Source organism: Pleuronectes platessa, chromosome 9 (genome assembly GCF_947347685.1).
Source record: "Pleuronectes platessa chromosome 9, fPlePla1.1, whole genome shotgun sequence".
Lineage (NCBI taxonomy): Eukaryota > Metazoa > Chordata > Actinopteri > Pleuronectiformes > Pleuronectidae > Pleuronectes > Pleuronectes platessa.
Window position 1 is genome coordinate 14,404,368 of NC_070634.1, and position 25,713 is coordinate 14,430,080.

The 25,713-nt window shown below is 40.9% G+C and overlaps 1 protein-coding gene across 1 annotated transcript in view; it reads right to left on the reverse strand.

Annotated features, from left to right (window-relative positions):
* The window catches only part of agbl4 (AGBL carboxypeptidase 4), a 266,138-nt gene that overhangs the window by 223,912 nt on the left and 16,513 nt on the right, over positions 1-25,713 (reverse strand). Inside the window, exon 3 of the mRNA XM_053430423.1 lies at positions 20,481-20,605. Within this exon, the coding sequence (XP_053286398.1) occupies positions 20,481-20,605 (125 nt within the window). The remainder of the gene's footprint in view (positions 1-20,480; positions 20,606-25,713) is intronic.

The following is a 25,713-nucleotide window of genomic DNA, read 5'->3' on the forward strand; positions in this document are numbered from 1 at the left end:
ATAATGGTAAGAAGCCATCTGCTCCTATAATGGGAGAGCACCTCTAGCTAGCTATCAAGTCCTTATCAGGGTCCATGGAGAGTGCTGTAGAACATACTGGAATGTCAAGCAGTCAATAGAACAACACAATAAGCAAGCTTTATTCCCTTAAACAAAGACTGATGAATGGTGGACCTTTTTTCATTCTGAGATCTGTATCCAGAAAAGGTTAATATCAGCTGCTGGAGCTTTTTCAAAAGGAAAAGTCAAAGAGAAGGGTACAGACCTTAACTAAAAGAGCACTCAGTAAAGCCTATACCTCAACCAAGGCCCAGAGGTTCCTTTAAATTCAGTCAAACCACACCAAATTTCACATTCTCATTCTCATATCAGTCCCCTTAATGTGCCTGTTGTCTTTTTCATCAAGATCCATGCAAAGTTCCCTGAGAAATTTGTGAAAACCTAAAAAAAGAACCTATCTCACTATGTTAAGGAAAGTGCAAGTTAACTCCTGGATCTGCCCCCTGATCCAGCTCCACACCAAAATATAATGGGTTCTACCCTGAACTATACTGCAAGTTTTTGTGTAAATAAACAAACACAACTGCAGTTGAAAACATAACCTCCTTGGCAGAAGTAACAATATATAAACAAGAAGAAATAGATTATAATTACAATAAATAACCTGTAGCGTCAAAAATAAATGCCATTACATTTGGAGTTAAGGGGTTTGGCTAAATTTCTGGATAGTGGAGGGAAGTGGAGACACATCTTCCATGAGCTTCGGTGCTCCTCAGAGAGATGTCTAAACAGGCTTCATTATTCACAACTTTGTCACATTGAACTAAACAACATACAAGTATAGCACAGGGCTTTCCAGCTAGTTTGATGTGCTTTTTGAGGATTTATGTGTCAACATGTGTTTCAGACAACCAGATTTAAAATCAAGCTGCAGCTACTTTTCACCGAGCGCTGTTTCCCCCAAGCAGGTTTCCTGCTCGGCAATCTAAATCAAGACAGAGCTGTTGTCAGCCATGTGGAGGGGACAGGGAGCATGTTAGCTCCACTAGATTGAATTAAGCTGAATCCCCCAAAGATCCACATTCAGGCAGGATTCAGACCAACGTCGAGATGACGAGCAGCGCTGTATCGATTTCACCAGTTCCCAATCATATTACTCTTCTTCTGCCGACTAATTCAATTCCCTTACAGACAGTTCACAACTCAGTTCATAATTACAGTGATGCCAAATTACAATGTATCTTGCCAAAGAAATTGTATTAGGGGCTTCAAACTGCGCTGTCTGATTACATCAAATACCTATTGTTGGGTGGGTCATGACAAATTCAGTGTCTTCACTGAGGCATAATGTGTCGACCCAACCCAGTTGGGGTACTAATGTAACGACTCTACTCACAAATTAAATTGGTGTCATGAATAAATTAAGTGTCGTTCTCACAGAGGGATCACTTAGTGCATTGTGACTCCTGTGGAAGTTTTCAAATCTCATAACTTAATAGACACCTGTGAAAAACAACTTTAATTTTCTTTTCTACTTGCTTTTTGTCAAGCGGCAGTATCATGTGTCATGTGTCCATTTCTGGCTTTCACTTGAAAGTCATGGCAAAGGGCAGATGGCTCTCAACTGACAAGGAGCTCAGCCTGCAGCATTGATTTGTTTACTAATAGCTGATGGAAACCCTAGAGCGCCTCTCCTCTTTACCACCAGCCATGGGGAGATGAATAATTAATGGATTTTTAGCTTTCCTTTTTTTTTTAGCTATAAAAGGATTACTGAAAGTCAATTCAGTAATGTAATACAAACACTTAAAAAAGCCATTTCATGCCTGCTACAGCGTTAGATCTGAAAATCAGCCACTCCCTGTGAAGACGTTGGAGTCGTGACAGTGATAAGGCTTCTTCATGCAGGGGCTGTTAAAGACGCCGATATGTTCAACTACAACTTCAAATATAGCCAATGAACATACTCATAAAAGATTCAAATCTGCCTTGAAATGAAATGTCACATTCGATGTAAAATGACACAGAGATAACGCAAGGAAACATAAACTTACAACTTACTAATAGCAGAGTGCTAGTTCCACTACTATTAAAACTACTACTTGCATCTTTTTATTTGGAGTTTAATGATAACAAGCACTTTTATTAATGTCTGCCAAGCATCACTCTGCTTACAAACACCAAAAGACAGACAACAAATGAGAGATAATTTAATCTGAAGATAAACCCAAAAAGCAGAGACAAAGATCTTGCACAGAAAACAGAACACTTTAATCTTTCTTCCCCCAAGGCCAGAGAAAGAAAGACAGGGAGATAGAGAGATAGAGAAAAAGAGAGACAGTGAACAGACAGACTGATAGAGACATTGATATAATTGAATGTGACTTATTCCCAGGACCCACCCAGCCCTGTGTCCATCTGTAGGCAGCCTTGGACAAACCACAAACACCCACAAAAACATACACACACACACGTATGCAAACACACACACACATATTCACACACAAACAGAACATCTGGAGTGTGCACCAGTGGACCTCGCCTAGTGCCAACCTGCCTAATAGCCTATGGAGTCAATTATAAGAGGGGAGAAATTTTCTGGCTTAATCGCTAATGGCACCATCTGGATAATGGCAGACTTCACAGAGTAACTTTTGCTTCTTCCTCTTACCTGGTCATCTGGGGATGTCTCATCTCATCATTGCCTGTTTTTGGGGCAACGGAGTAAAACCAAAGAGTTTTTCACATATTAATGAAGTCCCTTTTTTCAGAGCCCAACGAGCTAGTTTAAGTGAAAGTGGACTTTTTCGTGTCTATTTAAATGTTCCATCGTATCTGTTTGTTTATACACGAAAAAAAAATTCTGAATTGAGCATGTCACTGTATTTAATGGAAATTTAAAAAACAATCTTTCTGTTTCCTTTTACACCAGCAGAGTAATTAACTGCCTGACCTTGTGTTGTGTTACAGCTTTTCAACAACAGCTTTTCTTTTCTGAAAACATTTGATGGAAAAAATGAACAGTGTTTTCTTTTCTTTTTTGCTGGTACAAATCTGAACTTTCCTACAACTGTCGGTGTTGTGGCATTTCACGTCAACACAAAACTCTATTGCCCAAAGCACATTGCAGCAGTATCAATTTCCCCTCTGTAGCGGGTGATATTTTAACAAATGTGCTCCAGCAACAGCCCGTTGAGCTGAGGGCCAGAGAGGTGCAAGGTTATTTATCGAGACCTGGGAGGAATGATGGCAGGGGAAATGGGCAGCCAGGTAGGAAGGCATGCAGGCGGGCAAGAGATGAGAAGACACAGAGATTGTCCTAAAAACACTGGGGACTGGAGGGAGTCCAGAGGCAGAGGGAGAAAGACGAGAGTGGGATAGTTGGGGAGCAGACAGATTGAAAAACACATTTACTTAGCGTCTGGCATAGCGACGATCACAAATCCAGCTTGGCATGAAGGACAATTTGGAACCAAAACAGGCGGCCCTCTAAATGAAGGACATTGAAGGGAATGAAATTGAGAATGAAAGGGAATTAACTAGCTGTGGAGATGTAAATACAGATTTAAGAATATTAATATTTCTTGTTTGGATATTTTTAATAAATGTATTGCCTTGCTTCTCTGGCCTCCGACCTTTGATGCAAGCAGAGATGTATATAAGGTAGTAATAATGGCCATGCGATAATGTCTGTGATAGTGCTTATGTTCATTTGATGGATTAGTTAATGCTTTATTATTCTTTGTGTACCCTCATGTATTAACTGCAAATTAAAGTAGTAAAAAAACACAGCTTTAAATATAGATTGAAAATCTGTGTGTATGCATAAACTAATTAGTCAAACATTGGAATGTCACTTCAAAATGCCCTCGCCTGTATTTCTCTTGCTGCAACACAAGTGTCAAGCTACTTTCCCATTTAAACGAGCAAAACACCATGATTAAGTAACAACAACAACATCATTAACATTTTTCTCTTCTTCTTTTAAACCAGCCATACATGCGGTGGTTCTCGTGGAAACTGGAAATCGAATGTGGCCAGATGGAGGCTGCACACGAGCTTACATAAGTTGTGGTGACTGGGGTGATTTAATATGAGAAGTGACTGAACAAGAATGGGGGGGCTTGAATACAGCACATTGCCTTGTATCACAGTGGCTTTTTTAATAGCTCATGCGTCGCAAACAAGAACGTGCAGAGTTGAAAGTGCACAGCAGTACAAAATGGCAAATAGTCAGATCTCTGAAATCTTTTATACAAAATGTCCCGCACTGAAATCAACACATAACACATGACGCCTTCTTAATTGAAAGCCTGCCAGTTGCAGGAGCACTGTGAGTGTGAAGTGAAACAAATGTGTGTTTGATTTGTTATTATTTGTAAGGGAAGGGGTTAAAGAAATAAACGTTGGAGCTAACGGCACTCTGACAAATGGAGAACGGGGTATATGAACCATGAAATGAACACTCTGGCAATTGGAAGGCAGCAGGCTTTCAGCACCATGGTCAGCAACAAAGTGCCTGCAACAGCTCACTGCTTGAGCGATGGTATTCACAAGGCTAAAGAGAGCTGGGGAGAACAACAGAGGACGACAGAAAAGGCAGCGGATTGTGGGAAAGAGGGGGAAGGCGGAGAAGAATCAAACCAGGTGAAAAGTACGGGGATTGGATGGCGCTTTGGAGATAGAGGTGCATTTTTTTTGAAGAGTTTCATGTTTTTTTACTGGACCAAAAAAAGAGTACACAGTGAGCAAGATCAAAAGCCTAACAAGGACACAATGACTAGATGTTTTATTTCAAGCAAGACTACAATACAATTAAAAAGAATCGATTTAGTTCAAAATGAGGTCAATCCAAGGCGTTTCTTTTTTCTCTACTCCAGAGCCTGTGAAGGTAGCTGTCCTCTCAGCCGTCAGCCTGTCCGTCTCCATGTAAGGTGTGCAGGAGTTTATCAGTGTGGTGCAGAAGGCAGAGCTCAGATAAAGTTAGAAGGAGAAAATAGCCTCCACCACCTGGCTCCCCCACTGCTTGTGAATGTGGCTTTTTCCCATTAATTGTTGTTGTGGAGCAGTATACAGCCATTAAACAGTAAATAAGTCATTAACTATGCTGGCTGCCGGGGTGCCTCAGGCCAGGACCTGTATTTGTTGCAGAGAAATGGAAGTGGTGGGCCCTGCAGGCACAGAGGCCGAGGTTAATGCAGTTGGGTTGATGACGGACAGCCGGGGCTCGACTGCACTGGCAGCTCACCCACACACACACACACAGTATGACTATTTGTCAACATCAGATATGGGAAATGGGACGTGCAAAACATAATTTGAATGCATAAATTACTATTTTATTAAATATTGCTGTAAATGCAATTTGCTAGCAAGCAGGTTAGAAGGTTAACTCTGTGGTTAATACCTATAAACCTGCAACAATAAACAGCAAAGCACTGCAAACACTTCAGCATGTTAAACCACATTTTTTAGCAAATACATTTTGAATACTGATCATTATACTGCTGCTAAAACAAGAAGGAATAAACCAGCATTATGCATAGACTGAACTGCAACAAATACTTGAAATCGTCGCATATTACTGTTAAATGTTCTATTGTATCAGTTTCTATATATAAAAAAAACAAGTACAATTTGAGAACAGGGGAATTTCTAAATCTAGCACGTCACTTTACTTAGTGGAAATTTTAAAAACAATCTTGTTTGTTTTTATACCTTTAGAATAATTTACTGTCTGACCCTGTGTTTTGATACAGCTTTTCAAGAACAGAGGAGTTGCAGGTTTTCATTTCTGAAAACATTTAATGGAAACACTATACACTAATTTCAGAAATCTCTCTCTGAACTTGGCTCGTCGATGATGGTTAAGCTGCAAACAGCGTCACAGGCCAAGCAAACAGCTCATTCCAAACAGGCAGGTTCAGAACAAACACCGCACTTGAATGTTTTAATTTTGACTGTTGAAATGTAAACACTGTTGTTTAATAATGTTAAAACTTGAAGTGGAAATTTGACAACAAAAAAAAACAGTGAGCCTCAACAAAGATCCAGTTGCCTACAAAGTTATTTTGGTCGACAACTCTTCAAATCCAGACAAATCCCATCTGAACCTCACCAGACCTCAGTGTGTAAAACTAAATTTGTGTGCAAGCTTTCTGAAGGTAGCGCTTGGCCATCTCTGACGTCTGTTAGCAAAATGGAGCGTCAAAATAAATATCTTGTGTGTGTGTGGGCTGAATTTTTGTTTTAATTCTGGCTGAGAAAGTATGGTGTCAAATCTAAAACACAAAACGGCAACACGCCAAAATAAAAACATCCCATTCTATCACTCAGTATCAGTGAGAGATGGGGGCTGGTGTTAATAGGACTGTAATTAAAGCCTCCAACTCATCTCACTGTCATAGCAGTACACTGTCTCTTTCAAAACACACACACACACACATACTAACAGACATATGCAGAGAACGCAAAACTGCTTTGTTCCTCCCACCCACCTTTAGTCTACCAAGGGCTGTGTGTGTGTGTGTGTGTGTGTGTGTGTGTGTGTGTGTGTGTGTGTGTGTGTGTGTGTCTGTAAGCAGTGTGGTGGTGGTGGGGGGAGTTATAAAATCATTCTTAATTACACATTTGTCACATGAAAAGCATTCTGCCTACTCTGAATGAGCTCTCACAGTCTGATTAATTCAGCAACCCTGACATTCCAACTGCTCATTATACACCAAACTTCCACTCCTCTCTGTCTTTTTTATCTATGTCTTCCCCCTTTTCATTTTCTCCCTAATTCCTTTGGTCCTCGACATTTCAGGCTTTTCATGTGAGTGTACTGATGTACGCTTGCCAGATCCTGTAGCCGCAGAGACAAGTTTGTCCTCCGGGATTCGGGGCTTTGACAGCACACATAGGCTGTCAGCGTTCAATGTTGGCGAACGCTGATAGGACAATTAGAGTGGGGAACACTCTGTTTCTTGGTGTTTGTGGATCTTTCCGGCTCTCATTTATACCGGCGTCCACACTGTATCAGAACGATGAATCTAAAACAAACAGTAAAACTGCCTTTACACATCGAGCTCTGGTGCTACGAGTAAGTGTATCCTCAACAACATGTTTGTTATTCCTTATAGTCCACTATCGCCGGAGCCTATTTAACAATCACGTCACTAAATGAACTATGTGTTGAACAAGAAATATTCAGGAAAGAGAAGAAAATGCATTGAATGTTTTAATTAAACGAGTCAGCTAGATAAAGTTAATTTAAAAGAGGTAAATAAGAAAGCATAATCGGAAAATTAAGAGAAACTGTGTTAAATTTACATCTTCATTAAACTCAAAGGGAAAGACCATCCTTTTAACCACACACATTTCATTTGTGCAATATTACCATGAGACCATATTTTCCAGGAGCCATGCAGTGTAAAAGAAAACCTTTTACTCTCACTTTTGTTTTGAAACTGTGTTCATCTATTTGAGTTATTTCCATCTCTGATTCCTTTGTGAGCTTACAGGAAAGCACAGGTCCGTTGCATCCCTGGAGATGCTAAATCTAAACATCAGACATCTAGACAAACAACATCTGTTTACTCTCAAACACTCGCAGAGCTGCTTCCATGGTGGAAATATCACACATGCAGGCTGAACAAAGCAGTAAGGTGTCTCTATCACACTTCGATCACCTATCGGAAACGTGTTTGTAGAGAGAGTCACTATAATGTATATTTTGCTTTAAGTGTCATGGCAACTCGGAAAGAGAGAGACTCATTTACAGTATAAATTCCTAGATATACTGTATCCCCTGCTTTCATGCCAGTTTAGATCAAGCTTGCAACAGCAAAATGATCCCTTATCCTTTGTGAGGCAAAAGTCGATTACGTTCCACCTGCTCCATTTGGTAATATTTTGGCTTGCCATGAAATTGCTTTTACTGCAAAGTGCAGGGAGTACTTTAGAGAGGAGTGTCAATAAAAATCAGGTGTGGCAGTGTAGTTTGATGTAAAAAATAGGGTTCCAAAAGGGCGGAAAATTTCCGATAATTTCCGGAAACTTTCCATGGGAAGTTGAGCTCGGGAATTTTTAAGAAAAACTAATTATGCTAATTAAACGCTGAGCAATTAAAACATCATTCAAAACTCTATTTTAAAGATGTGGGGAATGCAGCACACGCTGCACGTTGAATTTCCAACCCTCCACTGTGCATTTCTCCATCACATTCACAGATAATTCAGGGCTATTGAGGCATGCTGTAGTGTGGAGGACTAGTCAGGTAAGTTTCAATGATATTACTGGGGGAAATATATTAGCATGCTGATGTGGATTGTTAATCTGTTCATCTAGCCTATTTCTATTCATGTATGCATCAATTGTAAAATATTTTTACAGACGATTCCAACTGTTTGGCTAACTATTCATAACTCAGGCATTGCATTACTGTTTTTTTACTAGCTTTTTTCTCATCTTATTCTACAGAACAATGCCATGTGCACTATCATGTGTGTGAGACTTTTCACCCCAGCCAATGTAGAAGTAAAGGCTGTGTACATTTGCAAATACTGTGCAAAGACCTGTGTTAAGAATAACACTAAGATGCAGAAGCATATAGTCAAGTGCCCAAAGTTTCCTCAGGGCTCAAATCAGCCTATGACAAAACAAAATGTTTATATTTATGTCTGCATATGACAAGGTAAATAGAGTTAGTACAAATTACACACAACATTTCCAGTTTATTCCAGAATATTCCCGTTAATTCCCATGGAAAGTTTCCAGCTTTGAATATTCCCGGAATTTTGCAACCCTCATCATGACCAGACAAACAAAAAAGTCTTCATACATGTGGAAAGCGCAAACGAAGTTGTAAACTTGGACAGACAAGATTCAAGAACATTTTGCTATAGGAGCCAACTTCGTTGTCTATGAGCTCATAAAAAAAACGAGTCATATACATCATGTCCTGTCTCCTGCTGCTCTACGCAGAGCCACCTCTCACCTGAATGTTTTCAAAAAATGTCTGATTCATGTTGCTTTTGTGATCACATCTGACCTGGATAATCTCCTGCTGTGTTTTTCATATATGAAAAGTAAACTCAAGAAACTGTCCAGACCCACTTTTGGGGATATCATTAAAAAATGTCATTTCTGACCTTACTGACCCTATTCCTGGGAGTGTTTTATAACTGGACTATATCAGCAAAATTAAACTTTACATATTCTGGAGGAATTTTCAATGGGCGTGGTAAAATGGCTCAATGGTGCCCCCCGAGACCCCCGGAACGTGTTCACATTGACCAATCTTCACAAAATCGATACACAGGTGTATCATGAAAATGACTGATCCTCAGCAGAGTCTGTTTTAGAGGAGCTTCAGGCTTTCTGGGTTTTTTTGGTCTCCCAGTGGCTATAGAACATACTCCAGTAAACTAACCAACCCACAATCCCATTTATCAGTTAAAATCAAGCTTAGACTCTAGTTTTATCTTTTCATTCACAAGCTGACATGGAATCCGACGACGTAAAGACAGAAAAAGTGATTTATAAATGCAGACATAAAAGACAATAATAAGCTACGTGTATGCCCTGAATAGACTAATAAAGTAATTGTAATATTACAAACAGACCCTTGTCATCTGTGGGTGGCTGTGGCTGAGGGGTAAAGCAGTCCTCCTCCAACCAGGAGGTCGGCAGTTTGATCCCAGTCTTCCCATCTGCATGTCATAGTGTCCTTGGACAAGATGCTGAACCCCGAAAAGCCCAGCATAGAAGATAATGCTCTTTTGGCTTATTCTATGTGTGCTATTATTTTATTACAGAACCGGTTTAAGTGTTTGTGTGTGTGTGTGTGTGTGTGTGTGTCTGTGTGTGTGTGCGTGCGTGCGTGCGTGCCTGTGTGTGCGTGTATGAGATGATCCCACCCATGGTAGGTTAACCAGCAGTGAGACATGAAACATTCATAGCAGATGTGACCAAGGCATCACAGAACAGGAAGTTAGATCCCCCAGGCGCTGTGACACACACACACACACACACACACAGACACACACACACACACACACACACACACACACACACACACACACACACACACACACACACACACACACACACACACACACACACACACACACACACACACACACAAAGATACACAGGCAGTTGAGGTAACCAGTCTGAATAATTGCTGTTTTGTTTTATTGACATTCAGTTTCTGAATAAATATCTCCTGGCACTAAAGATGGACAGAACACACACATTTGAGGCCACAGTCCTGATTTATGATGGTTCATAATTCTGACACCACCTACTGCAGGTGCAGGAAGGAGATAGAGCCCGCAACACACACACATGCATGCACATACTGTACTCCTGCACCGAGGCCAACACATTATATCATACTATGTGAGTGCATTAGCGACTGAGCATGTACACACTTGCCACTAGAGTGGCTATAAATGTCTCTCCTCACAGCGTGCTCTTTGGGCCGGCATGCCACCAGCAGCTAGTCCCCCACACAGTGTCAGTGACAGCACATAGAGTAAATTAGCCCAACTGACTTGACCCAACCACATGGTGTGTGAGCACAGTCTGATAGTGTCTCCCTCCCAAAAAAAAAACACAACATCAAATCAGCACTGAAACGACCCGCAACATCCACACTTTACCACTGCCTGCTTCCCTGCTTCCAGTCTCACCCTTCAAAAACAATAACCATAATACCAGTAGTAGCAGTGAGATAGACTATTTTACAAAACCATCTGCAGGAATAAGTTATGGTCATATTATTTCAGTACAATAATAAATTGCCAAACTCATTTTTAACAAACATTTTCATAACTGCAGAACAATTTGTCCCTGGAGTCATAGCATTGTAATGTCAGTCTCAGTACAGCAAAAATATATAAATGTACCTTCATTTAAATGACAAACAACAATAAACTGGCAGAGCAGAATAGTCCAAAGGTTAATTGTCTGTATAGAAAGGTTATACATACAGTTGTATCTCAGTCGAATGTGTTCTAAAATAGAACAGATAAATAACTATACTAACTTAACAGCTTCATTACTCCAACAGCTAAAAGAGGAACTCAGTAAATTAGATTATACGGTGTAGTTCCTGAGGTCAAAATGTCGTAACACTGCCCCTCATGGTCCCACAGTATCTCCATGTGGCAGCAGGGTGGAGTCAGACTTCTGCCTCTGCTCTGGGACCATACAATTTGTGCTCTGCTGCTTTAATCTAAAAACGTCAGGGTGACCTGGGAGATGTTCCTGCAGGTTGAGATGGAGAAGAGGCCTCTTACTCCAAACTGGTGAATGTGGTTACCTTGTATTAATTAGCATGCTATAAGCTCGAGCGATGTCTGCAAAGGTGTGGCCCTGATAGTACATGAAGGTCAAACCAAAATGGTCGGGTCTACAAATGATTTCCTATTTGTATCTCTAGTTGGTTCCGCCAATACCATTGCCTTTTTATCTAATTTGAACCACTGCCCTTACTGTGGAAATTAGGGGACAATGCATCTTACCCTAACACGAGGACAACCCCAGCTCAGACTATCTCAGTATCACTTCCAAAGCACAATTAATTTATCACGGGGATCTATTCATCCTCTGCAGTGTGTGTTGCATTATACATTAAGGTTGTAAATAATCTAGTCTGCTTGTTGATTTGATTATATGAACACTAATTAGAGCCAGCAGCATTGAAGCCTAATCAGTTACATGACTTGGCCTAGCTCTAGATGGGGGATGAAGTCTTCACGACTAAAACACGGTGGTCAGTTGTTGTTAGTGCCGGCTGAACATGCAGCCTGACTGAATCAAGCTGTAAGATTTCAGATTTACAGAAGTAAGTGGAACACAGATCTTAGACAAAGTTAAATATGTGGTTAACTCTCACTACTTTCCGTGGGATCCCAAGTGTATATCTTGTCTTATTAAAATTTTACTCGCAACAGAAAGGAATGATATAGCAGCGCACTGCGAGCACTAAATGAAAGCTGAAGCTCTGATCTTTCCATTGATGTGGTTTGCCAGTCACAAAGTACATTAGAATGGCTGTTGAAGCCTCAAGCCTAAATGGTAGGCACTGAGATGCTTGTGATGCCACAAACACAGCCTGCCAGCAACTGGGGGAAGTATGAGTTCCCTATTTATTGAGTAAGTGTATCAATCATAAGCTTTGACAAAAATAGAGCATAACTAATTCTGTGAAGATTTTTAAGCAATTCTAGCAATTTGTATAATGTGTGTTTCTCTCTCTCTCTCTCTCTCACTTCAATGGCATATTAATGATCACTGATCTAATTGTTGGAACACAGCAAGACAGACAGACAGACAGACAGACAGACAGACAGTCAGACAGATGGATAGATGGATAGATGGATAGATGGATAGAAAACAAAGACACTGCACTACAACATCGCAGGCTCTCTTATCAGATGGTGAATATTAGAATAGTAGCTCGTCAGCAGCCTCCCAAAACAATAAAACAGCAGTCGACAGACAGCTTAGCCCATCAGCACACTGTTAAATTACAGCCATCAGCACCCCTCCCCCAATCCAGATCTAAACTCTCATCTCTAGCACCAGGAGAACAATCTGCAGAGTAATTAGCCTCCACCAACAGACATTTACAGAGAGAAGGAGGACGTTTGGCTTGATTAAATTATTAAACCACACAAACAAAAAACAAAAGCAGCATCAATGAGGCACTGCGGCTCTCCTTCAAAGCTCCTCGCTGTTCCCTAAATACAGAATACAGAGAATGTGTTCTCCCAAGCCACTAGTTGGCATAATTAGCTAAATGTGTGCATTTGTGTGTGTATGTGTGTGTGTGTCTTTGCTGTGATTGGAACCATTCCTCCAACTGCTATCTAAAATAACCAAGTGGTTAACGACAACATGATGCCACCCTGCCCCCCCCCCACCCCCACTTCCCCCCACAACATACACACACATCACACATGTCAACACACACACACATTAAACAATACTCTAATTACAACATTTATAACTCCCCCTTGCCTCCTGCTTCTCTCCAACCCCCAACCCACAAATCTGTGAATCTGGAATTGAATTTAGCCCAAGTTGAGGGCTTCGCTGGCATGAAAAGACTATTTGATTAGAACGGCAGTTGTTTCATTTGTGGTGCAGCAGATTGCAGAGCCTCTCTATCCGGTGTGCAATCTGTATTCATTACTCTGTGTAAAAGGATGATCCATGTCCTGACACCAGGCTCATCATTTCATGCAGATGCACCGCAGCTCCACAAGGCCCTTGCTAAGCCACCATGCCTCCTCCTGAAACCTCAGCACTTTTTTCACCTTTTCACTACTTACTTACTTTCACCTGCCTGGCTTCATTTCCATGAGAGTGTGGGCAATATTGTTTTCACGTTGTGCATTTGTGTGTTTGTGTGCGTGTGTGCATCTCTTTCTCTGTGTTTGTGGGTGTTAATGGGAACAAGTGTTCCAGGAGACACCTACAGAAGCAGGAACTTTGGCAGTTGACTGGCCAAATACTTTTTCCTTGATAGTGTAAATATTGTGCAAGATAAAGACACAGTGCTGCAGTTAAGATCAAAACAAAGGTGCAGATCCAGCCTGGTTTGACCCATGAGGACTAATGTAAAATGGTTGGCCAGGAAAAAGGACACTCTGTTTTTACACAGGAGATTTTTGCTAAATTGTATTTGCTTTTTATTTACTTGCACTTGGTGGTGATAGCACACTGAGCACCGCATATGCAGTAAGGAGAGTTATTGCCTATCATGAAATGGATTTATATTGTCAAACAGGCTGCAGTTTTTAGGTTGTGTATATTTGTGCACTATTTTGGAAAAACTTTACTTACCATAAAATAAGCAAAAAAACGATTGACGTGATAGAGATTTTCTGATGCACTGTTTCCATAAGTAAAGTGGTAACATGCAAAAAAACAAATACAAAGCCTTGCACACTGATCTTTGTACTCAGCTTTTTCATTCAGACCACTTTGGCAGCATCTCACTCTGCCATACTGCCGGGCTATGAATGGATGGACAACTGATCACTGTCCTTATGAGCAGATTCACCAACTTAACAACACATGTTCCCATGTCAGCCAAATATACACAAAAATCAAACGCTATCTCAATTAGGTACTGATAATTTTGCTGTAAGATGTTATTATGACCATATGACAGATAGTACCAAATCAAGGGGAAATGGAAAAATAAACAAATGTAAGTGCAGAAAAAAGATAAAAGCATTGTATGAGTGCCTGCTATTATAATAAAGACATCCAAATAAAAGTGTCTTTTAAAAAATGCCCTTGAGGTCTGTGGCTCCTTTTTAAAGCAAATCAGGCTAAAAATAAGGCAATGAATTCAGATAAGGAACCTTGTGTCAGCAGCGATAACCTAGGGAAAACTAATTTTGCTATCAGGGAGACAATTTTAAAATGAATTCTGTGCTGTTGTCATATCCTTTTGTCCATGTCATTATGAGGTGATCTGGGGAGTATCAGCTGTGACAATGAGGGAGGATTCCTTAGTTTGCCTTAACAGAACAGGGTCAATTACGATACCCTCTGCTCTCTGGCACAATGGTCTGATGTCTCGTATGTCTTTCAGAAGCCACACATATCTTTCTGCAACTTCCTTCAGGGGTTTAAAAGTAGGTTCCCTAAACTTTCTGGGTCTATGTGGCATGTAAGAAGTAAACTAATCCCTTTGGCGGAGTCACACAGAAGCCACTGTCTCTTCTTTTGAGAGGGGGAGCTTAAAAAAATGAACTTCCAAAGAGGAGGAAAACCACAAACACATGATATATGCCTATCTGCCTTGTACCATATGCTGCAGAGGCAGAATAGAAAGAAAAAGGCAATGAAAATGGGTAAAAATGACATGACCAGCCTGTATGTGGCGTTTTTTTTTTGGACAGACCGGATAAGAAGACAAGCAGAACTGTTGACAAGCATGAAAGCTAGTTTGTGTGTGTGTGTGAGAGTTTTGGAACATGCATCTTGTGTGTGAGCCCTTGTCGTGCATTTTTTCGCAGGAAGGGAAGACCTGATAAAAATGCATATGGATGAGTCTAATTCTAGAGCTGCGCATCCAGCAAGCCGTCCGATGGGTAGACCAAATTAGGTGCCACAAATAACCATCACCAACCACCTGTCTGGAACGCATGCTCATGGCCGCGCCACGCCAGCAATGATTAGTCCATGTTCATCCAGCGATGCTCGCTAGAGACCTGCCTGTCCTCTCCCTATGTCACCGCTGAAGGACATTGCGACACAGACCTGATGGTACAGGGATACAAGGAGCACCGACGGGAGAGAGCACGAGAAAGGCATAGACATTGAAGATTGGAGCGTCTCTACACAAAAGCAGGAGTAGCAGGGGAGAGGTTTGCATTAATCCACTATGACGTAGCCAAGAGAGGCTGTCTAAAACAGAAGACTGTCCAGAGCTGATGAAGCAGCAAACTCGCGTAGGAACATCTAATATACAGGCTGACATTGATATTGCACACTGCAACCAGCAACTGACTTCCCATAACTGCTGCCAACGTGCGCTATTTAGGGATGGGAGGGAAAAAGTATTGTTTACGAGATCAACTCCTCCTCTTCCTCCTCCAATATACTCAGTTACTGCTCTTGTCTCTTCCGTAAAAAAAAAAGAAAGTTATTGTGCACCACATCTATTACCCTGATCCTCCCCGCTGTCATTATCCTTTTCAGGATTCTTTGTCTCTGCTGTCACACAAGACATCAGAATATTAATGGTTCGAACTGATAAGAAAACACAGTCAGATAATTACACCTTTTAGAGGATGTTTGCAGGCATTTTAAACCCAATCAGTCATTACGGTATGTGATATTTGACTCTTGTAATATGGTATTAATTTATAGACCTTGCTGCAGCCCACAAATACATTGCTTATCAGAGTCTATGAAAAGACAGTAGCTGTATAAAAGTAGAACCCCTTGATTAGTGTCATTAAGACATGATCCATAACGTCTCTGTGATAGTTTTAACATCCTATTTAATATTTAACTTAATGTGCCATCCACCTCATCTCTCTATGACAAATTGCATAACATCACTGATGATGAATTTAAAAGGGTGAGCATCGTCTGAAAGAGTGAATCGACGATGGCTCTTTCGGGAATCGAGTTAACACATGGCCTATTCTGCCGCAGTTTGTTCTCTTTCCTGATTATGGAGAATAACCACCCTGTACTGTGCTTGCTCTGGACAAGTGAGGGTTACAAATCACCCCTGTAGTAGTTGGAAGAGTTGAAGGCACTCTGCGCAAGGTTTTACTGCCTGTCTTCTGTGAATGGCTCCCTGAAGGCCTCTACGATAATAGCTCACAGCCGTGCCCTTCACGGAGCCTGACATCGAGCACATCCCTACAGCAGGATGGAATGGCATATCAACTTACCCAATGGGGTATCATATCAACCCATCCACTGGTTTCTGCTCATAACGTAGGCAGAAGATGAAATGAAAGAGTGGCATCGGGAACTTACATGTCCATTTGCAATTCACCCAGTTTGGACATAGGACACATTTTAAAACTTTTTTAAAGGTCCCATGATACTGAGCTCTTGAATTATTAATGAAAGTGAATGAGATTTTTCGACAGTCCGGGCCCTCTGCTCTAAAGTACATGGCGTAGCACAAAATGCAGGTTTGCACATGAATGCTGACTAAGTGGCCAAACATCGACAAGTTTGTAGATTTCAGGTTTACCCCCATCTTTGTACGACGACGAAAACAAGTGGGCAACATAATAAATTTATGTCTCCAAAGAGCAACGCTAGTAGCAACATCGATGAAAAATGTACTCATGTATACGACTGAAGCTTACGGTCAATTACTTGTATACATACATACATCAGATCTCTAGAAAGAAATAACTCATGTTCATCTCTGCTATATCTGGTTTCATCCCATTATCAGTGGTTTACTGTACTGATAAATGAAGTTAAAATGACTGATAGAAAAGATTAAATAATTAATCTTTGATATCTTTGCATTAATTAAATGCACTGTATATATTCAGGCATAAGCTCGACTATCAATTAAACCATTTATGCCAATGAGGCGATAAACCAGAGGCCTTCAGGGTTCCAATTTGCAAACTTTTGAGGCCCATGTGGATCTTGGTTTTCCTTTCAGTGCCCATGTTAGTAGGTGAGAGTGGCCATATAGCACGTGCCTGACAGTTTTTCAGCATTTCAACGATTTTTCATATAAGTGACACTTTTTCCTAGTTTCGACGTCTAAAGTAAAGATCAGATGTCGTCGGATGTTCTCTCTCAATCTCTCTCTCTGAATTGTTCTCTCTCTCAAACTCAATGTAGCGGCGATGCAACAGACAACTGGTGACAAGGAACCGTGCAAGTCATAGCAATTTAGCAAGGTAGCGGTCTTGCACACATTTGAGGAATTTGGAGAGTAAAGCACTAGCTACACTGCATTTTAAGGATAATGTAAGCAAGGCTGTGTGATGTTATCTGTGTACCCAACAATTGCTAAAGTCAACATGATAACACACTTACCATGTTCATCATTAACGTCTAGCATGTTATCAGGCAAATTTTGCTTGCCTGTGTGCTAAAATTAAAAACAAAGTATGGCTAAGGCAAACAGGATGAGATTTCTGTTCAAGTATTTGGTAAAGATCTTTGAACAGAAAACAGAAATGGTCTTGTGCAAATAAAAAGCAAAACACAGCAAACCTGAAATAGCGTCACATGGTCCTGGTCATTGCAGCCAATGAAACCAGAATTGGGCTTTTGAGGTAAGTGAGTGTGTCAAAAAAAAAAGAAATATACAAAACAGAGACATTCATCCATCCAGCCATCCATCATAACCAGTTCTACGGTGAAGCCAATTTCCACAAAGCTGCTAAGCTGATTGAGGCAGACCAAATCTGTTTCACCAGCTTACATTCCTTCAAAATGGCCATCTCACTTCCAATATCACGGGCTTTTACTGTTCCCCATTCCCCTGGCTCAGGCTGAGAGTTAGCAAGGCTTAGCTGGATGAAACACTCCAACAGCCCAGTTCTTCCCTGGAACCCACTGATATCGTTGTAGCACAGCCTCTCCCCACATAGCTGGTTTATTTACTCATGCTATTATTCTTTGGTTAATTTCTCTGTTTACATTTTTTTGTCATATCAGAACAATAATAGAACCATAATATATAAACTCAAGATGTATGTGGATTCTGACGGTCATGGGCACAACGACACAATCTAATCACAGCATCTGTATACACACAAACAGACACACACGCACACGCACACACACATTGGCGAAATGCACAGGCAGCACTTAACCACAACACCTTTTACTGGAGTAGATTAAATTCACACAAGGTCTCTTTGAAGAAGGAAATTGGACTGATAAGAAACAGAAGCTTGTGAGCTGTCCTATGGAGAGAGTGCATGGACGTATGCGATGGAAATGGGTTTTCACTGGTTTTTGTCACCTGTGGGCTGGCTCTCGCATGTGGCACTGTACATAGTTTGTTCATATACCTGATATTTATCATTTTTTTGTCGCTTACAGTGTTGTATTCCACTCCCTAGTCACTTTCTCCCCCTTCTCTCTCCCTCACACTTTCTCTGTCATTTTGCCACAACAGCAAATATCCTGTTGGCCCAGGCTGCAGGCGGTTGGTGCTGGACTATCTGGCTCTGGGATCGATCCGGCTCCAAGCCGAGGCCTCCCATTCATCTCAGAGCCATAAAATGTGATTAGTGCTGACTACAGCACTGCAGGGAGATGGGCTGATAGGCCTGATAGCCTCAGATAGACTGGGCTGGACACTCTACAGGAAGACAGCAGTAACAGCATGCTGTGAATTCATCTTTCTTCATTTTCTCTATGGATCGCTATTTGTTTTTGTTATCACTCTCATCTTTGTCTATCTCTTCCCTCCGTCTATCTACCTCTCTTCTCTGTATTTATATTTGTCTCCCTCTATATTTTGTCTCTCATTTTTTGTTTGCTTCATATCTAAGCCTGACAAGCTTGTATGCACAGAAATTAGAAAGCAAACATAAACAAACTTGAAACCCATTGATTTCACTCGTACCTTCCTCTCATTCTGCAATGATATATTTAAATGGTAGCACCACCCTCCATCCCCCTGAAGCCGCACTCACTTTACCCACATGCAGTGTATCTCTGTGGCACGTGAGCGCCTCTCTCAACCAATCGCAGAGCTCAGAGCTTGCTAGTGGCAGAGTCAAGCTTGGAGACTGTGACAAGACGTGAGGTAGAAAATAGAGGACAGCCTCAGTTCTCAGCCAATCTAATCAGTTGATAGTGTTTATATATGATCTGTCAATGTCGCACCGCAATGTTTGAGGACACAAAAGAGGAGAAAGAAAATGTTTTTAACATCTCACATAGCTTGTGTATAATGTGACACAAGGTTGGTTGCGGCTAGTTAAAACAATCTATGATTACTTGTTGTGATTTCTGATATAATGACACCGTGTCACGAATAAATGTAACCTTAAAAACATAGTATTTTTGAAATTCAACAGCATAGTGGATTCAAGACCCAAATTATCACAGTTATTGGCACTATTGCAGTATTGTTACTATGTGCTGAAAATGTTCAAAACCAAGTACAATATAATATCACTACAAGCTAACTTCTGACTTTAGCAGACTTTACTGCTCACTTTATCTTAAAGTTGTAACACTGCCTGCTACAACATGTTTTTACAACACGCAAGGCACGTTGCGTGCTAAGCCTGTGTCTTGGAGACTTCCTAGCTTTGGTTGATGCTGGACAGGATCAACCATATCACCATGGTGATTACAGTCATTAAAGATTGAAACATTACAACTATCAGTTGAGAATTTTACAGCACAGTATTCTGTGAAACGGATAACCACGTCATCCCCACTCCCCACCTAATATTAAGAGGGAAGCACAGGAATCACACCAAGAGATGGTTCTGCAACTTTCTCCTGCTAAAGAGATGAAAATCAAACCTGACTTTTATAAAGAAAATACTATAGTTATACTCTTATAAAGGCAGCAGAAGCTGTTGTCCTTGCAGTACTGTACTTAACCAACATAATAGCCAATTATTCATCTATATTTATAACTTAATACATTTTTATTCAACAACATATTATCTTTAAGGATGTAAAATGATATATCAAGGATGTTGATAAAGTCTTATTAATAATATAAATAATATTGTTGGTATGTTTTATTTATTTGTTCATATTTATTCATTTGTAAACAGAACCCTGTACATCAGTTAGATCTCACCAGCGGGAGTAGGCAGGGGCTTTGGAGTTTATTCACTTTGTCAGAACTGATAGAAGAAAACACCAAACCTGATAGTTTTCCTCTTATTGCTGCCTCAAACCAGAGTCTTTGTGTGTTATACAATGGAATTGGGAGCAGAGCCCTTGTCTATGATTAATGGTAGCACTATATAGGACCACAGCATTCTGACCTGTGTCTCACGGACATTCTCCACTGTGAAGTTGAACCAGACTCTGAAGCGGGGGTTGCAGGTGTCGGGCCGGATGAAGAGGTCAAACTCGAATTCACTGATGTAGTCAACACGGCCGAGGTTTCCTGCAAAGGCAGCAAGACAGTTTACATTAGTATTACAAAGAGCTGAGCAGTTAGTGGACTCAAAACATTACAAACAGGCGTGCAATTAAAACAGCGTGATAACACAACATGACCTGACTTCAAATTGAGGATCTGCTTCCTAAAACAGAGTGTTAAATCAATATGTCACAGTCAGCTGTCTAATAATGGTGCATCGCCTCCTGTTGTATCCATGTTTGTAGCTGCACATGTTTCTACATTGGTAAGTCTCTCAAACCCAAACGACACACAGAGATGAGGAGCAGAAAGACAACAGACAGGGCTGTTCCAGCCATCCATAACTGACACACTATATACGATGCAAAAAGATCCAGATGATCAGTGGAAGTATAATTAATCCAATGGGAACTATTTCCCCCTTTCCAATTCTCAAAGCTGTCTATAAGATGACTGGCTAGTAGATTATTACATGAAAAGCATTCTAAATATAGGCTGTGTCTGTACCTTCTGATTCATATGTGGACACATATGTGAACGACATTCCTGTGGCGCATGTGCAAATTAATGATTGTCAGAGTCAAAGCAACGAGATGGGGGAGAGTGAGATAAGAACGTGTTCTCCTTCTTGTTATATTGACAACTTCACCCAAAGCAGGAGAGCGGTCGACGCTGACATATTAAAAGCTGAACTGAGATGCTGTATAAGACCAGCAGCTGTTTGAGAGTTAAAGTCACTGGAAAACAGGGCAGACCAATAGGTTCAAAGTCCCTCACAACTCTAAATCAGGGTACTGTTGACCACCTGGTGCCAGGTAGTGACAAGGCAGCAGCACGAACACACACACACATACACACATACACACAACACAGCTGATTATAGACAGATGGGCTAACTACCACACTGTCAAAGTAGATCCCTCTCCTTCTGCCATCGGACAGAGCTAATCCACTACTGAGCTTGTAACACAGGCGCACACACACACACACACACACACACACACACACACACACACACACTTTCCTCCACTGAAGCTATCCACAGAGGTGCAATCATTAGTTTATAGAGGACTGCAGCAAACAACAACAGTATTTGGATTTAGAATTTCATATTTAAAGTGGTATATTCAAAATGTTTTATTTTTGTATTTATTTGAAACACAGCATTCAATATCAATGCACACTCAGTGAGAAAGAAATTGCAACTTCCATTTTTGGGGCTTTTTTATAAACAAAATTATTTTGTATGTTATATTAGACCTATTGAGGCAACAGACAAGAATATGATTTTCCAACAATATATTTTATGAGAACTATGATCTTCATTTTGCCATGACAACAGTGTAGCTCGACACATGCTCTCACCATGATTTACAAAGACAATGAAGATAAATGATAATACCGAGTTATCATCCAGCTCTTGTTTGTCTATCACAGTGGCTGACTAGTTAAGAAGCAGGCAGCCATGCGTGGACTAGCTCTTTTGGCAGACTGGCAATGGAATTCTGAACCATTTACAGCAGATAAAGGCGAGAGCAGGCGGAGGGCTGAACCAGACCCAGCTGCAGCTCGCGAGCACTGACAAAGAGAGGAGATTGACAGCAGAGCAGCACCTGTTCCAGACAGATGTGTCATCAAAACAATCATCTCTCATACCAACATCACAGCTATTCACAGAGCTGACACTGCCAAATGCAGCCTATTAGACCAAGTTCATAAGAGCCTTCAAAAGTCAGCACTCCTATCAGTCCTTATAATGCTTTTCAATAATGGAAGCACGGCCACTTTTTGAGGGTCATTACTTTTTTTAAGATTTAAAGTGAGTAAATGCTTTTAAACCATTATCAGAAATCACTACATTAACTGGTGGATCTCCATAACCCTCACAATACAATAAAAACTTCCCTATATACTTAAATTGAAATAAATGTTAAACTATAGTCATCAGAGTACTCCCTCCCTTTCAGATGTGGCGGCTTGAACTACTGTCAGAAATATCCATAATGTAAAATAAAAATCATAAATTGTATCACAAATGAATTCATTTCTTATGGAAACATTTTACAGAGCATGTCAATAAGTACAAAAAAAACTCACAATAGCTGCAGAGTACGACTTACTCAAATAATAACGACTAACAAAAAATAACCTGTACTGAAGAACAACTCAAATTAACAAACGGCTCCGTACAATCATGCCACGAAATTCTGGGCAAAACTCCAACAGTGGAGATAAAGTTATAGACCAGACTAATATCTCTAGGGACCTGCTTGTGAATACTGTAGCATGGGGGGGCAACAGACAGCAGCCATGGGCGGCTGGGTTATTGAGCCCGATGCTGGAAGGCCTGACGTGAGAGATGGCTGCAGCCCCAAGGTTCGAATTACATGTTCAGTCCGTGGAGCAGCAGGGATATGACACACCATTGATTCCCGTTTTAATTTTATGGTGGCTAGCTCCAGATTCAAACGTTTTGGTAGGCCGGTGGCTTGACCCTTTTTAATCAATCTTATATCATTTACGATTTAACTAACGCAAACATCTAACTGATTTTTCGGAAGCAAACCCTGAAAGATTTTGGGTTAAACTAGACAAAGCAAAAAGATTGCCTATTGAGTATGATGTGGAAAAGCGATGCACAGTAAACCGCATTTGTCAAGAATTATCTTAAGAGACAGAGACTGTGTAAGTAAGTGAAGTTAATGAACTACAGACTGAGAGAAGATGAGAAAAAAGATGAGAAAAAAGACAAAATATCTAGTCCTTGACATCTCTTGCATAATTCCTCTTGAGTATCATCTTTCTCCGTAGTCTTCTTCAGTGGTGTCTTGGCAGGTTATGTTGAATATCAATCTTTGACCTTGAGGGAAAACTATTGCAGCGTTTAAGACATTAACAAATTGCTTTTCAATGAACAGCTTAGCCCTGTCGGTGCAGCCCAACAAAACACAATTGCTGGTTCTGAACAAGATTTTACACATGACAGCGTCTCTTTGAGGAAAACCCCGAGCGAACCCTCCGCAGCTCTCCTTGTCTGTCTCTCTCTGATTCTTCCTCTGCTTCCGTCTCTCACACAACCATGAAAACAAATAGGGAAAATATAATGAGAGAAGAGTGAAAAATTAAATATCAATATTCTGAAAACAAAAATGTCAGAGAAAAATTCTGTATAACCTGCGTCAACACACAGGGTCATAGGCAAGTAAAGTAGGTGCAAACATGCGAGGGCCAAGTGGACAGTCAGTCATTCACACATCCCAGTGTGTGTATGTGTGTGTTGTATTGTGTGTGCATGAGAGAGGGAAAGAAAGAGCTGGAGAGGGAGCAGAAGAACCTGGCTAATGTAATCCCATTACGGAGGTACAAGAGGGAGCAGTCACAGTGCTCAGCCCACACAAAGGGCCGGCCTGCAGCCTGTAGCTATCCACTGGATGGATGGTTTCTGCCATGCAGATGGATCATCGAACAGCAGCAGCAGGCCTGTCTGCCTTGAGCCTGAGGTGGAACTCACTCACACAGCCAGCCATTAGAATGCTAATAGGCAGTTGTTTCAAAACGAAACAGACTGCGGTTACTGTGCTTTCTACACGGCAGACGTGTGGGGTATTGTCTCTTCAGTCTTGTATATTTTTTACACACAAGTTTGATCCCATAAATTCTCCATAATGTGTATGGCATTAGGGTGGGAACAAGGTGCAGTGGTTGGCACTGTCAGCATGAAGGAGCTTGGTTTCTCTGGCTCCCTCCACCCGAGGTACAAAGACATGATTATTGGGATTTAGGGTAAGTTTGAGATCTAAATTGACAGTAAATGGGAATGTGAGCATCGATAGTTGTATGTCGGCCCATACGCTAGCAACCTTTCTAGCGTGTAATATACATCTTGCCCATTGTCAGCTGGCACTGGCTCCATGCAGCCCGCCATGACCCTCAAATTATAAGTAGTACAGATAATGGATGGATTGATGGATTTATAACATTAAATGTGTTTGGATTAAGAATTTGTGTTTCTTACAGTTAGCACCACCAAGTCCGTCACAGACTGCCAGGGAGCCATGCACAGTGTTCATTTGTGGTCTTTTCATACATTTTGTGAAAAGTTTTAGTTTTTACAGTCTTTAGCGGCTCCATCCGTAATTTACTGTTCCTCGCTGTGTGCTGTGCAGGCAGCGTTAAACCAAAACCGAGCGCGCCGCCATCTCCTACAGCTCCATGCATTGTCTAAGTTTATAAATACTGTGGTTTTTACTCAGTCTGAGTTTACACCACGAGAGAGAGAAAAGGAGCGGAAGGGCTAACAAGCAGCCAGTGAATCACGTGCTTCTCTGAAGAAAGAGTTCAGTTATTAATAAAAGTATTGATCATTATGTGATGATTACGTTATTATCAACTTTTAAACTATAGCGGGTCAGAGATGTCAGCGAAGAGACACACACACACACACACACACACACACACACACACACACACACACACACACACACACACACACACACACACACACACACACACACACACACACACACACACACACACACACACACACACAGAGAGAGCAGCACTGTGAGTGTGTGTTCCCAGTTACTTTCCCCTCAGGTTTTGTTATCATAAATAAGCTTCACAATTATTTTATAAAATCAACTGCTCAAGTGATCACTAGAAGATTCCACAGTAGAAATTAGGAGGCTGATGGAGATCTGACATCTTTTTCAAATTCTCTTTTCTCCGTAGTCTCCTCTTATTCTCTTCTTCCAAAAATGATTAATTGAGAGAAAAACCTGTCAATGATCTGAATATTATTAATTTGTCGTCTAGGGCAGCAGGGCTCCATCTGATTGGGCTAATATATTGACATGCAGTAAACACTGACCGAATTATCTCTGGATATTACAAATTGAGCAAAAAAATACCAAACTTTAAAGATTAACCGCAATCCAATTCCCCCAGTCCACCCATACATGTGCACCCACACAAGATAGTACATTCAATTCCCTTTGAGGGGCATAGGCAAGGCCACAACTGTGTTTAAACACTAGACAAGAGATTAAAAGAGTGCTGTACTGCTGAGGGAGACCAGCCAGCCACCTTTTTAAAGTTATTTTTTGCTGTGTTCCATTTCATTATTGGAAAAC